At 37.1% G+C, this 14,672-nt stretch overlaps 1 protein-coding gene across 3 annotated transcripts in view; it reads right to left on the bottom strand.

The window, feature by feature from the left end:
• The window catches only part of SMARCC1 (SWI/SNF related BAF chromatin remodeling complex subunit C1), a 187,673-nt gene that overhangs the window by 141,049 nt on the left and 31,952 nt on the right, over positions 1–14,672 (bottom strand). For all 3 annotated transcript variants that reach the window (XM_030845340.2, XM_070046656.1, XM_030845343.2), the window contains exons 4-6: positions 9,461–9,542; positions 8,221–8,313; positions 5,271–5,340 (exon numbers count right to left, since the gene is read on the bottom strand). In XM_030845340.2, coding sequence (XP_030701200.1) covers positions 5,271–5,340; positions 8,221–8,313; positions 9,461–9,542 — 245 coding nt within the window. The remainder of the gene's footprint in view (positions 1–5,270; positions 5,341–8,220; positions 8,314–9,460; positions 9,543–14,672) is intronic.

Genomic DNA, 14,672 nt, shown 5'->3' with positions numbered 1-14,672 from the left:
ACTTTTCAGGGGGCTGCCAAGGGACTAATTTGTCTCACCTGACTTGGAACACTAATGGAATTGGCATATTTTGGATGTGCGGTGGTCACAGAGAAGAAAAAAGAGCTCAGAGGTTTACTGTAGCACCAGAGAAACACAGTGCCACAGATGGCTGGCTCAGCTTGCTGTGATGAGGAGAAAGCACACGGAACCCAACTTCTTCCTTGGCAGGGAAAAATTAGAGGGAATAAACATCCAGTGTTCTGGCTTTTAGGTGGGCTGCCCAAGGGACAGGTTTCTGTCTTAACTAACTCAGAGTGCTGATGGGGAACCAGCATACTCTGGAAGCCTGGGCACCCCAGAGATCAAAGAGGGTTCACTCAGTGGCTTGCTGCAGCAACAGCAAACTTGTGGTACAGCAGACAGACACTAGAGAGAGCAAGAGATTATAAGTTCCTGAAAGAGGAGCCAGCAAACCTCTCTAACTGAGAAATTACATACTCAAGCCCAGAAACTGTTTGAGGGATGCCAGGATCTCAAGTTGAGCTGACTGGTGAAGGTCTTCCCCTGTACAAAGCCAGACCATAAAAACTGGGAGATGTGGCTGTTTTTTCAAACGCACAAAACAAACAAAGCAGAAGGGACTTCCATGGTGGTGCAGTGGTTAAGAATCCACCTGCCAATGCAGGGAACATGGGTTCGAGCCCTGGTCCGGGAAGATCCCACATGCCATGGAGTAGCTAAGCCCGTGTGCTACAACTATTGAGGCTGCGCTCTAGAGCCCTCGAGCCACAACTACTGAGCCCGCGTGCCACAAACACTGAAGCTCGTGCACCTACAGCCGTGCTCCGCAACAAGAGAAGCCACCACAACGAGAAGCCCATGCACTGCAACGAAGACCCAATGCAGCCAACAAACAAATATATAAATAAACACAGCAGAAAATAACAAGACACAGAAAGAGAAAGGGAAAATGGCCCAATCCAAGGAATAAAATGAATCTCAAAAGCCAACCCTAAAAAAACAAAGATCTATGGATTACCTGACAAATTCAAAATAACCGTTTTAAAGAGGCTCAAGGTACTACAAGAGAACACAGTTAAACAACTAAACAAAATTAGGAAAACAATATATGAACAATATTAAGAACATCAACAAAGAGACTGAAACTATAAAAAAGAACCAAACAGAAATTCTGGAGTTGAAGAATATAATAACAAAACTGAAAAATTCTCTAGAGGCGTTCAACATCAGACCTGGCCAATCAGAAGAAATAAACAGCAAACTCAAACACTGGCCATTTGAAGATACAAGTATATGTATAACTTAATCACTTTTCTGTATACCTGAAACTAACACAACATTGCTAATCACCTATACTCCAATATAAAGGAAAAATTTTTAAAACCTGGCCATTTAAAACTATCAAGTCAGATGAACAAGAAAAAAGAATTGCAAACAGATAAGAAAACCGAAGGGACTTATCTGTCCATCTAAATAATTTATTTTGAACAAAATTTAGTCTGTTTTCCTCTTCTAAACAGTATGTCAATTTTTAAGAATTCTCTTCATTTATTTTCTTCTCTGAGGAACTACATATTCCTTCTGCTAAAACCAGTAATTCAACCTATGTTCTTAAACCAAGCCCTTTATCCCTACCAGGTCTCAACTCAACTATGTGCTTCAATTTACTTTTGCTCTGCCCAGAAATACACTGTAAAGCCACCACTGAAAGACAAAACCCAAACCGTCTGATGGGTGCCATCCTCCACTTTCTTTTCTCTGCCATAAATCCTGGGAAACCAGTGATATTCCACCAACTCTACAACTTGCTCTCATTTCCAAGTTACTGAAATTTCATTCCCAAATTATTTCCTGACTGACCAAATGCCCTGTCTTAGGCTTCACTTTGATTTCTTTGTAGAAAAATTCCACTGCCCACCTCATTTGTTCGGAAATGCTTTCCTTTCCTTATTTTCCCTTGACTGTTAAGATATGGACCATCCTGGTTTGCCACCTATCTCCTTTACTCTCCTGATATATGAATTTATCCCATCCAATGATTAACGTACCCCCTCACTCAGCAATTTAATTCAGAGCTTCCCAATGGGTCCTGTTCTCTAACCAGTCTCCAAGTATCTGATATCCCAGAAATCAGCTCCCAGGAAAATTTTCCTACTACAGCCATAGTTGCAAGCTTCTCTTCACCAAAATCATCAAAATTTGTCTACCCTCTCCCTCATTCACCAAATAAAAACAAGCCTCTTTAAACCAGACACAGGTCCTCTCACCTACCCACTTATTTCCCACTATCTAAGACACACAGCCAAACTTTGCCATTTGCTTTTCCTCAAATTTCATAATTTATTGCCTCTATGCTTTTGCTTAATTTATACCCCCTTCTAGCATGCCATACTCAAAATATTACTAATATTTGAAATGTCACCTTTTATTTTAAACTTAACTAATCTTCATAAAAGGTATACCGCATTTGCAAGCGTTTTACAACATGGTTTGTAATGTGTTGTGGCTGGTATTGTTATCATCTGCACACTTATCTAAAACAGTACCTGTACGGAGCCCAACAGAGAGCTTCATCGAGAGTCAACATTTACCTGACAGCCAGTTATTCTAAGGTAAATCCTATAGTGTGAAGAATCACATTTTACATTAAAAAATAACTTCCAATGTATTAAAATTAAAATTTAAATTCTATCTCCTAATAACTCTACTACTGATAGCAATACCAAGCAAGCATTAGTATATAGTAATCGAGGCTGTACTAAACAAAGGAGAAAAACAAAACCAGCATGAATAAGGAATCATTAAGTATCTAGATGTAACAATTACAGTTCACATCTTTTGTTAAAAGGCAATATTTTTTCCAAAAAGTTCACAACCTACATGTTTTATACCAGCCTTATTAGTGAAAAAGAGTCAGCCAGCAACAGAAGGCTATCATAAACAGCTATTCACCATCTCCATCTAGTGGAAACCGATTGCTATTACCTAACAGGATAAAATCTGAGAAACCATCAATTAAACACTGAAGGCAGAGTGAAGTTTCACACTTTGTAAAAGCATCATAATCATAGAGCTAAAATTATGACTGTTACAAATAAAATCAAGCTTTCAGCATCAAAACTGATGATGAAATGACTTAAATGTCACAGATAAAACTATACAACTCTTAGAAGAAAAGACAGTTATAAAACTTTATGACACTGGATTAGCCAATAGTTTCTTAGGTTTGACACCAAACACACAAGCAAGCAAGCAAGCAACCAACCAACCTAACCTCTTACAACTGTTTGTAATATCTGTTGGATCTGTAGTGATGTCCCCCTTCCATTCCTGACATTATTCTTTCTCTTTTTCTCGTTTATTTGCAGCACGACTTTAACAGCCTTATTAGTTTTTTCTAAGAACCATTTCTGAGATTGCTGATCACCTTGCTATTGTATATTTTCTACTCCATAAACTTTTGCCCTTATCTTTACTATTTATTTCCTTCTTCCTTTAGGTTTAACTTGCTGTTGTTTTCTAATTTATTGAGATAAATTTCTTATGGACCATTGATTTTTCAGTCTTTCTTTTTTCCTAATATATGCATTTAAAGATATAAATTTCCCTCTGGGCACAGCTTCAGCTGCATCCTACAAAATTAATGTTCTCGCACTTTATTATTCACTTCATAATTATTCAGCTCCAAAGATATTCTATTTCTATTGTAATTTCTTCTTTGACCTAAGGATTATATGGCAATATATTTCTTAATTTTCAAGCATCAGGGATTATCTCGTAATCTTTTTGTTACTGACTTCTAGCAAAACTGCACTGGTCAGGAAAAAACACTCAGCATCAGGTAATTAGCCATTCAAATCTGATGTTATTTGGCTTCTTATATAGATGTCCTACACGGATATGCTGTGTTTACAAGAAGACTTGATCCCTATAAGAGATCTATTTCTCCATCTAAATTAATTAACCTTGTTAGTTAATTCATAGTTTGTTTCCCAACTTTCAAACCCTTGAAAGAACCGTTAGCACAAATCAGTTTCCATAGATCTAATGAACTCTGGCCAATGACAAAATCAACTTTTATGATAGCACAGTTGGAGATTCTGATCTGAACCATTATAAATTCACCAAACTAAAATATTGCTGAGGGCTTCCCTAGTGGCGCAGTGGTTAAGAATCCGCCTGCCCGGCTTTCCCTGGTGGCGCAGTGGTTGAGAGTCTGCCTGCCGATGCAGGGGACGCGGGTTCGTGTCCTGGTCCAGGAAGATCCCACATGCCGCGGAGCAGCTGGGCCTGTGAGCCATGGCCGCTAGGCCTGCGCGTCCGGAGCCTGTGCTCCGCAACGGGAGAGGCCACAAAAGTGAGAGGCCCGCATACAGAAAAAATAAATAAATAAATAAGGAATCTGCCTGCCAATGCAGTGGACATGGGCTCAAACCCTGGTCCGGGAAGATCCCACATGCCACGGAGCAACTAAGCCCATGCACCACAACTGCTAAGCCTGTGCTCTAGAGCCCACGAGCCACAACTACTGAAGCCCACGCATCTAGAGCCTGTGCTCCGCAACAAGAGTAGCCACCGCAATGAGAAGCCCACACACCTCAACGAAGAGTAGCTCTCCCTCCCCGCAACTAGAGAAAGCCCACGTACAGCAACGAAGACCCAACACAGCCAAAAATAAATTAATTAAAAAAAAAACGAACAACAATTCAATCCAAAGTAGGCAGCAGAAAGGAAATAAAAGATCAGAGTGGCAATCAATCCAATAGAAAAGAGCAAAGCATTAGAGAAATTCAATGAAACCAAGAGCTGGTTGCCTGAGACCAATAAAAAATAAATATTAATTAATTAATTAATTAAAAAAATATTGCTGAGGGGCCCTGTTTAGACAGTCAGTAAGCCAATCTTCCCAAGAGATGTTCTTCTGTCTTGCAATTTCTCTTAATTTTCAGAACACAAGAGATATGGCAAACATAAACATAGTTAACATATAATGTATAAGGCTTGCCTAGACTTAACACCCAGATAATGATTACCAACAAAGAAATAAGTCTAATGATCAGAAAACTGGACATCACAGAATTAGTTTGCTAAGCCTAACTCAGCAAAAAAATAAAAAAACTACAAATTTAAATCATCTATGATATTTATTTAATATTTGAAAGTCTCTTATTTTTTTAAAGCTGGTTATATTATTTAAACCTCTGCTAATATAATTTAAAATCTAGTAAAGTATCAGTTTATCAGTTCATAACCAAAAACTAACTTACCATCCTCTTGTGAGGAAGGATATGGATAAATGTGGTGGGAAGCTTTTGACTTCTCATCAGTAAATGTCCCCTGGAAAGCAAATGAAGAAGTAATGTAAAAATAAAACATATGGCAAACAAACTATGAGACGTCTTGCCAGATGCAAACTGCCTAAGAATTATAAAGGCATTATTCTACTTTTTATATTTTTTTGAGAGCAGTATTTTAAAACTATAATATTTTCATTATTTTAGTCAAGGAAAGAGATGGTGATTAACAAGAAAAAACAAAAATAAATTATCCATAGACACAGTTTACATCGTTGAATAGGAAAATAATATAAATACCTCTTTGCTAATTTTCTTTGTTGCTTTTTTTTTAAAGACTTTTTTTGATGTGGACCTTTTTTTTAAATCTTTATTGAATTTTTTACAATATTGCTTCTGTTTTTTATGTTTTGGTTTTTTGGCCACGAGGCATGTGGGATCTTAGCTCCTGGAACCAGTCATCGAACCCATACCCCCTGCACAGAAGGCAAGGTCTCAACCACTGGACCGCCAGGGAAGTCCCCAGCTAATTCTCTTTGTATCTCTCTCTCTTTCTCTGGCTAACCTTATCAGTAATTTGAATACCTCCAACTAATTCTGAAAGTTCCTCCAAAGTCATCACAAATTATCAATATTACTTGAAGTAAATCAATGCAAGTTTATAGCCATGAGACATAACCTAGGGCTACATACATACAGGATGGACATTTGACTTCACTCTAGCATGTATGTGTCCATTGTTTTAAGTCAATGTTAGAATGCTAAAGTCAAGTTCTAGCTAGGCCACAGCTATAATACTACATACAGTCTAGAACATGACTTGGAAGTCATTCAGACACAAAAGTGCTCATTCTAGAGACCAGAAGAATGATGAGAAGTCTTAAAATCAGGTGTAAGTAGCACATTAACATATTACCTAATTTTGGTTTTTGACAATGAATATTTACTAAATACGACAATTAGAAAAACATAATAATGTTATTTTCAGCTGCAGGAAAACTCTAAGCTTCTTATATTTAGGGCTATCTAAAGATTAAGAAAATAAATAAATAAATAAAGATGAAGTAGCTACCGAATAAGGAAAGGAATTTTTAATCACTAGAAGTGTTTGAGCACACTTTTAACAGTCAGAGGAGAGGCTGAAAAGGGAATGTCAACATCTAATGTGCGAGGCAACAGTCAGAAGAGCACACTGTTGAGGACTTTGGCCTCTGGAGTCCATCAGAGAGGCCTGGGTTTGCACCTTAGCTCCACCATATACTACTTAACATGACATGGGCAAGTATCTAGTTTTTTTGTGCTTCAGTGTCTTCTGTAAAATAGACTGGTAACAATAAAACCTATTTCACAAGAATTTTGTTAGGACTAAGTTAATAGACACAATGAGCTAACAACAGTGACAGGCACACTGTAAGTGCTCAATCAATGGAGTTATTAATGCATTTTAAATGCTTGAGCAAACACCTGATCATCAGTATTCAATAATGGTATTATTATTAGCTTTTAGGATCTCTTCCCTAACATTCTATGAAACTGGGAAGATCTTTATATCTCACTGGAGGTTATCCCTAGAAAGTAATCACTAAGTCAGATTTCTTAAGAAATATGACAGCAATAAATGTTCAGTATAAATTGTAGGAAAATACATAAACTTTTCCCAGGATGATTTGGTAGCAATAACAGTATATAATTTCAGCTTGAAATCAACAATCAGCTGGTTAACCTGTTCCACGTATGCCCTCTAACATTCCACCTGTAATTAAGCTATACTTGACAGTCACTCCAATAAAGAGATAGTCTAAAAGAGAAAAGGTTAAGTGATTTGTTCAAAGTCATATGCTAGTAAAAAAAAAAAAAAGAAGTAGACTTCAGACTGCTTGAACTGAAGGCACAATCCTATTACCCTTCTCTTTGGTACAGATGTTATACGTAGGAAAAAGACTGTACTCAAGCTCCAATTTTAAGAAGTACTGGGTTGGCCAAAAAGTTCGTTCGGGTTTTTCCATACCATCTTACCAAAAACCCGAATGAACTTATTGGCCAACCCAATATTAGAAATATTTGCTTTGAGAACTTGGAAGATATTTTACTAAATGCTAAAACATAATTCAACCAGCAATTTCTCTTGCAGCAGAAAAAGGACAGATATTTCATGAGGCTTCTCAACTAATTCTAAGAATTGGTAAAACTGTCATTCAAATGATATTTCAAAGAATTATCTTCTGAGTATCCTCAGCTACTTTACCATGACAAAAGTTTGCTTACAGTTTAACCACATACGTAGTCACAGACCTACACATGCATAAATATGCAAGGTCTTCGCCTAAAATGAAGTTAGAGAAAGGAGGTGAAGATGACAGGCTATAGCACTGGTACATGTAAACCAAGACAAGGTAAGCTTATGGGGAAAACAGAATTTTCCAGTCAGTTTTTCAAAGCTACAAATATAAATACAATACATATAATGGGGGGAGGCAGGTTTACTTGAGGTAATATTTGATCTCCTCCTACCAACAACTGTGTCACCAGCTCTCACTCTGTTTGACTTTATGGTGATGCACAGTATGCTGGTCTCTTTAACTCTACATAAACATATTTCATAGTAAGACTATGATGAATCCATACCAATGACTTTATTAAATGCTACTCTAGGATACATACATGTATCAAATCATCACACTCTACACCTTAAATTTACACAGTGTTATATGTCAATTATATCTCAATAATGGTAGCGGGAAAATGCTATTCTAGGCTAAGAACTGGAGGTGAGTGGAGAGAGAAGAAAACTTGGTACTATAAGAACCAAAAGAGAGAAAACTTTCACTTAATGCATATATGTACAGATATCAAAAGGTATTATAGCTGAGATTCACAAGAATTTTATACTACACAATGCTTCTGAAGTGATCGTGTATATTACCTGATGTCGTTTGATTATATCTTTCAATTTATTAGCCAACTTCAGATCAATGTCTGGAATGAGGTAGATGTTGGGTCTGGTCAGACAATTGCTCTGAGGATAAAAGAACAGATTTTGAAATTCTTTTGGTTTTGAAATAATGTCACATTATTTATGCATTTACCCTAATGGCAAAAGTTGGCACTCAAAGCCATACTGCTTAAAATAGGAAGACGTACTTTGGTAGAGAATGTACAAGTCTTATTTCAATATAAAACCTAGGTGTTCAGCAGGCCACTTAATGCCATTCCCAGATCCCTTCTCTGCAGCTAGGTACACGTGCACAAAACACTGCTGAGACTCGTGACCTAGAGAAATTCATTATCTTTTTCATTAAGGTACCATCCTGATAAATTAATCCTCGTAGTCTTACTTACCTTAACAGTCTAAGGTAAGTAAGAACTTACCTTAACAGTCTAAGTCTAATGTAGCATTTTCACCTACCTAGGAGGTGGAGGTTGGGGGAGAATACGTGGGGAGGGATGCCCATTTTGGCTCATCATCTAAGTTACTTAAAATATCAAAACTGTGGATTATAGCTCTTTTCCCCCATTTCTAATCTTATAAATAGCAATGATTAAAACATGCATATTAACTCCCCAAACTATCACCAAAAATCAACCAAAAAACAAAAACCACTCAGTTATTTCTCCAAGTTAATAGTCTGTGAGACAAGTTTCAGGCATTAAGTTAATGATAATACCTAGCAGAATTGCCAGCTGCCTCTCCCCAGGAAGGTTATTCAGTGATCACTAAAAATTACCTATCAATAAAAACACTAAGAAAGAAAAGAAGAAAAGTGTTCTCTTCTCCACGTTATAATCTAGTTGGGGAAATAAGATTTATATTTATGGTACAACCATGAAACAAATCCAAAACAAAACAAAGAAAATGACTGTATACACAAGGGACTAGTAGAATGAGAGAATACTTATATTAAATATGAAAGATTCAAATAATGGATTAGATGAAATTAATAAAGAAAAATATCATAGATTATTTTACCAAAAGTTTAAGAAAAAATATTCTATAAATGACAAGCTTTAGTCATTCTTTGTAGCTCTAATCCCCAAAAACCCGTAAAAATAATAGATTTCAGAAAACTTTTCTTCCTTTGATCTTTTGGCAATCTAATAAAGCCAATCTTAGAAATGAAAGTATACTAAAGGAAAAAAATTTTAATAATCTAACTTTGAGTTACCTGCACCAATGTTTTTTCAATGTTCATAAACATTTCAACATTACGATCCATTCGGGATGGATTCTGTAGATCAAACCTCCGCCTGTAAGAGAAGAAAATCATCAGGTAATTTGTCTCCCACCTTAAACAAAAGTGAAAACTTGGTTTTAGTATCCAATGCAAATGAGTTGGAAAGATCTGGAAATTAAAATAGCACTCTACAAAATGTATGATAGGGATTCTCTGGTGGCGCAGTGGTTGAGAGTCCGCCTGCCAATGCAGGGGACACGGGTTCGTGCCCCGTTCCGGGAGGATCCTGCGTGCCGCGGAGCGGCTGGGCCCGTGAGCCATGGCCACTGAGCCTGCGCGTCCGGAGTCTGTGCCCCGCGGCGGGAGATGCCGCAGCGGTGAGAGATGCCGCAGCGGTGAGAGGCCCGCATACCGTTAAAAAAAAAAAAAAAAAAAAGTATGATATTCTCAGCAGTATAAGAAATCACAGTGTCAACACCTTCATAAAACATTAAATTTTATGACATTAAGATCTACTCCAGTCAAAATGATCTACCAATTCCAAGAAGTATCCCCTGTTTTCCTTAAACCTAAGATATTTTACATCATACAGTAATCCACAGATCCAAAGACAGTGAACTACTATACCACTCTTCAAGTATATGGAAAGTCTATCTACTTTACATATGCTTAAAAGTCATCTGTTCAAATTCAACAATGCCTGTAATTCTCTTAGAGCCTACTATTGTCCCAAATGTGGTAAAATTCGTCTATTTACCTTTATTTGAAACCCTTCCCCAATGTCTCTTTATCTAAGTACCCAAGCATAACATGGGGGTGTTGTCTTTGCCTATTCTTAGTCATTTCCATAGGGTTAAATCTTTACAAATCTGAATGCTTCTTTCCTCATTATTTTTTATTCAACATTTACTTTGCTTTTGTTCCATTTTAATTCCAGGGAGAGGAGTATAGCTTAGTGAATGAGTGTTGGCTGTGAAGTCAAACTGCTATGGGTTCTAATCCTGATCCCATCTTTATGTAGTCTTGAGTGATTTACTGATACAAGGATCAATTTCTTCATGAATACAATGGGCCCTAAGGGTTTTTGTGAAGGTTACATGAAGTATACATGTTAAGAACTTAGCAGAGTGCTTATGCTTAATCTATTAGCAAGTGATCAATAATGTTCATCATGGTTATAATTTTTTTTTAAATCATTACTAGCATGCACTAACTAGGATTAAGCAGTTTGAGTCCAGAGCTCATGCTCTTAATCCTCAGGTCATCCTGTTTTATCCTGCAGATGCTCCCCACACCTCCAACATTTCTAACTCTGCAGCCTTTCTAGAATGTCACCACCCACTCAAGGGCTTGATACTATCACTTCCAGAATCAATCCTCCAGTCTCTTCCTCTATGAAGCTATTGCTGTCTTCCTTCATGTTACTAATACATCATGTGCGCCTGCTGTTACAGCCCCAGTCATTTTGCTGGTAAGACATTGCATTAGATGCCTTGAGGACAAGGACCAGGTTTTCTGACCTATACAGCCCTGTGGATAATGGAATGTGTGGCTTTATTCTGACCAAGGTCTAATATTTATTTATTATGACTTTTTCATTACTGTGCTAAGATTGAAACATTTCCTAAAGCAATGCCAATTAAGAAATTAAGCAGAGTGTCCACTAAAGCACAGATATAGGTAATTCAGAATAGAACTAGTTAGATTTTAAAGTAACATTTATAGATAAGAGCGACCTCCATCCCAGATAACTATCTTCTTTTTTTTTTTTTGTGATACGCGGGCCTCTCACTGTTGTGGCCTCTCCAGTTGCGGAGCACAGGCTCCGGATGCACAGGCTCAGCAGCCATGGCTCACGGGCCCAGCCGCTCCACGGCATGTGGGATCTTCCCGGACCGGGGCACGAACCCGTGTCCCCTGCATCAGCAGGCGGACTCTCAACCACTGTGCCACCAGGGAAGCCCAATAACTGTATCTTGATTTATCCTTGATACACAGAACTTTTCCTTAAATCTCACCTCCCCCCCCCCCTTTTTTTTTTATGTTTTTGAGTATCCTCCTTCCCTAACCTCTTTTGAGGAAGGGGTAGGTCAGAAATTCCAAGCAATCTGCATTAACTGGCAAGACAAAAGATTAGCAATCAACTGACCAGGACAACGCTATTACAGCTGACAGCCTTCCATTGGTTCTTTCAGCACAATAAAAGTAGAGACATTTAAGTGTCTCCCCTTTCTAAAGAAGGGGTCGCTCTTTCATGGGCTTCTGATAATACAGGACTAGATCCAAGAATGCATCACTTACAGAACTGCTTACTTAAAGAGTTTACTTATTATTCACAGAGAAACTGCTTCCTTAACAAATGATTCAGATACTGGAGCTGAAGAGAATGATCTCTATTAGAAATCTGAGAAATTGTTTGAAAGCAACCATTAAACAAATTAAAATAGGGCTGCGTGGATTTGTCTGCAAAAGGAGATTAAAAACTAAATGAATCTGTTAACAGAGAAAGAATCAAGAATTCATTCTGCCTTTCCAATTACTGAAGAGTAAAGTTTCTCTTTAGAAAAGTATTCCAGCTAATAAATAAAGAAGGAATGAGAGAAAAACAGTCTCTAACAAGGAATAATCTGAATAACAGTAAGGATCTATACCTTCACATTAGAATATCTACATTCTAATCTTTTTCAAAATTAGAATACTGCCACCTGGTAAGTTTTACAACTTTAAAGATAAGATGACTCTAGGCATTGAACATCAACTGTCCATTACAAAAAGAGAAACAACCAGACATTATATGCCTCCAGATGGAGAAACACAACACTGCCTATGAAGTATTGTTGCTAAAAAAAAATGAAACTGAATCAGACCACACCTCCAGATCTAATTATCATTTTACTAGAAATTAAGAAGACTATGGTAAATGATCTTCTTGGGGATGTATCAGCAAAATCTAGGACATAATACAATTCTACAAGACAACCTGTTTTTGTAAAAAATAATAATAATTATTTTTGAGGAAAACAAAGAGTGAGAAGGAAAATCAGAAATTTTTAAACAGAGATTTAAGAGTCATATGAACCAACTGCAACGTATGAATCTTGTTTGGATACTGATTCAAACAAAATATAAAAAATGTTCATGAGATAATCAGGGAAACGAACACAGTAGATATTTAATAACATTGAAAACTTATTGATAATTTTCTTGGTTATGATAATGGTACTGTTATTATGCTTTTATAAAATCTAATTTTAGAAATAAATACACAGAGAAGGATGAAATTCTATAAAGCTGAAGATGCATGATTAGACATGGCAGCTCATTATATTATTCTCTCTTCTTTTATGTATAGTTTATATTTTCCATAATAATAAACTGAAATGGTTTCCCAAACAATGATTTGATAACATGACACATTGAAGTTTTCCTCAATCTGCAGTATGCTAGGTAAGCAAAAGTACATATATGAATATTAAGAAAACTTGAAATAAAGAAATCAGGTAAATACAGTATAACCTTTAGTTGAAAGATTTTATTTGACTTATTCTGAAATTACCAAGGGTATTCAAATAAACTTTACTTTTTATAATACAGAAAGATGCTCAAACCTGCCCAAAAGGGAAATGCAAATTAAACTAAAACTGTAAAACCTTTTTTTTGACTCTATCACAGACTGCCAAGATCAAAAGGTGAGGTAATACAAATAAATACAACTATTGGCCAGGGAAGAAGTACACTCTCAATACATTTTGGTAGGACAATAAATTAGTACAATTCTGTTTGAAGATGATTTGGCAATCGTATTATGTTTCTTGTTATTTCAACTTGAGTTGAAATAACAAGAAATAATACAATTATGATTCCACCTGACAATTTCACAGTGAAGCTAGCACTGGGCAGGCCTCATAGGAGGGCTCTAGAAAAGGGGGGAAAAAAATTGAAAGAGATATTATTACTCTAAGACCTATATAGAGAGACTACATATGAACACATTTTCTTTCTTTCTGACTTAAAACTTTGGGCCATCTAGGCTGTAAATATAAGCTCTCCATTGAGGGTTTATTAATTAATTAATAAGTCTTTTGCTTTATTTTCCTCTGGTAATCTGCTGGGCAATGTCTTGCAGCAGCCCTTCAATCTAAGACAATACCTACTGTCTGTCAAAAAGGCCTTATTAGCTGTATTGCTCTAAATTCGATACCTCTTGCTAATAGAGTTAGAGATGTTCTCTCCTCATCCTCAGACATGCATAAAAAAGTCTGAATAAAACTAATCAATAGTCCGCCTGCCGATGCAGGGGACACGGGTTCGTGCCCCGGTATGGGAGGATCCCACATGCCGCGGAGCAGCTGGGCCCGTGACCCATGGCCGCTGAGCCTGCACGTCCGGAGCGTGTGCTCCACAGCGGGAGAGGCCACAGCAGTGAGAGGCCCACGTACCGCAAAAAAAAAAAAAAAAAAAAAAAAAAACACAACAAAAAAAAAACTAATCAATAATGAATCCTAGCGAATGAGTTTAACACCTGGGAAAGCGGTGTAAAGGGCCTCAGAAGCAAACTTTTAAAAGGCAAAACAAAAATGCACTGAGCTGGGGGCAAGGCAAATAGCAACAGTACAGCAAACAGTTGTATGGGAGGTGACCAAAGTTAGCCTCGAATGTAAGGGGCTTTGTTTAATGAGGTTAAGCTATAAAAGTCTGAAGACCATCACCAGCAAGAGGTCCAGTATGCAGCATCCCAAAAGAATGGCACACAGCCTAGATATAAGACACTGGAAATAAGTAGTCCCATATGGGAAGAAGAGGGAGGTCTACTATACAAAAGTAGACTAAAAAATTATATCCCACTAGTTATGTGACTTTGAGGATAAGGAAATTGGTTTGAACCCTTGCGCGGAGCGCACACACGCGTTCTCTCTCCCTCTCTCTCTCTCTCTCTCTATATATATGTGTGTGTGTGTAAATATATATATATTTTTTTAATTAAAAAGCTAGATGACTAACAGAAAACAGTGTTTTAAACTATGCTATCAAAATGGATAATTCTTCACAAGTTAAAAGATCTAAACCACATTTTCATTTAAATGACAACCTAACTAACCAGCATTTCTCAATGTGTGGTCTTAGGATCATCTACAGTGCTTGTTGAAAATGCAGATTCTGTTTTCATGCCAAGCTTAGTAGATGACACTCTATGTTCATAAAG

This window comes from Globicephala melas, chromosome 11 (assembly GCF_963455315.2).
Source record: "Globicephala melas chromosome 11, mGloMel1.2, whole genome shotgun sequence".
Taxonomy (NCBI): Eukaryota; Metazoa; Chordata; class Mammalia; order Artiodactyla; family Delphinidae; genus Globicephala; species Globicephala melas.
This window is presented reverse-complemented; position numbering and strand designations above follow the sequence as displayed.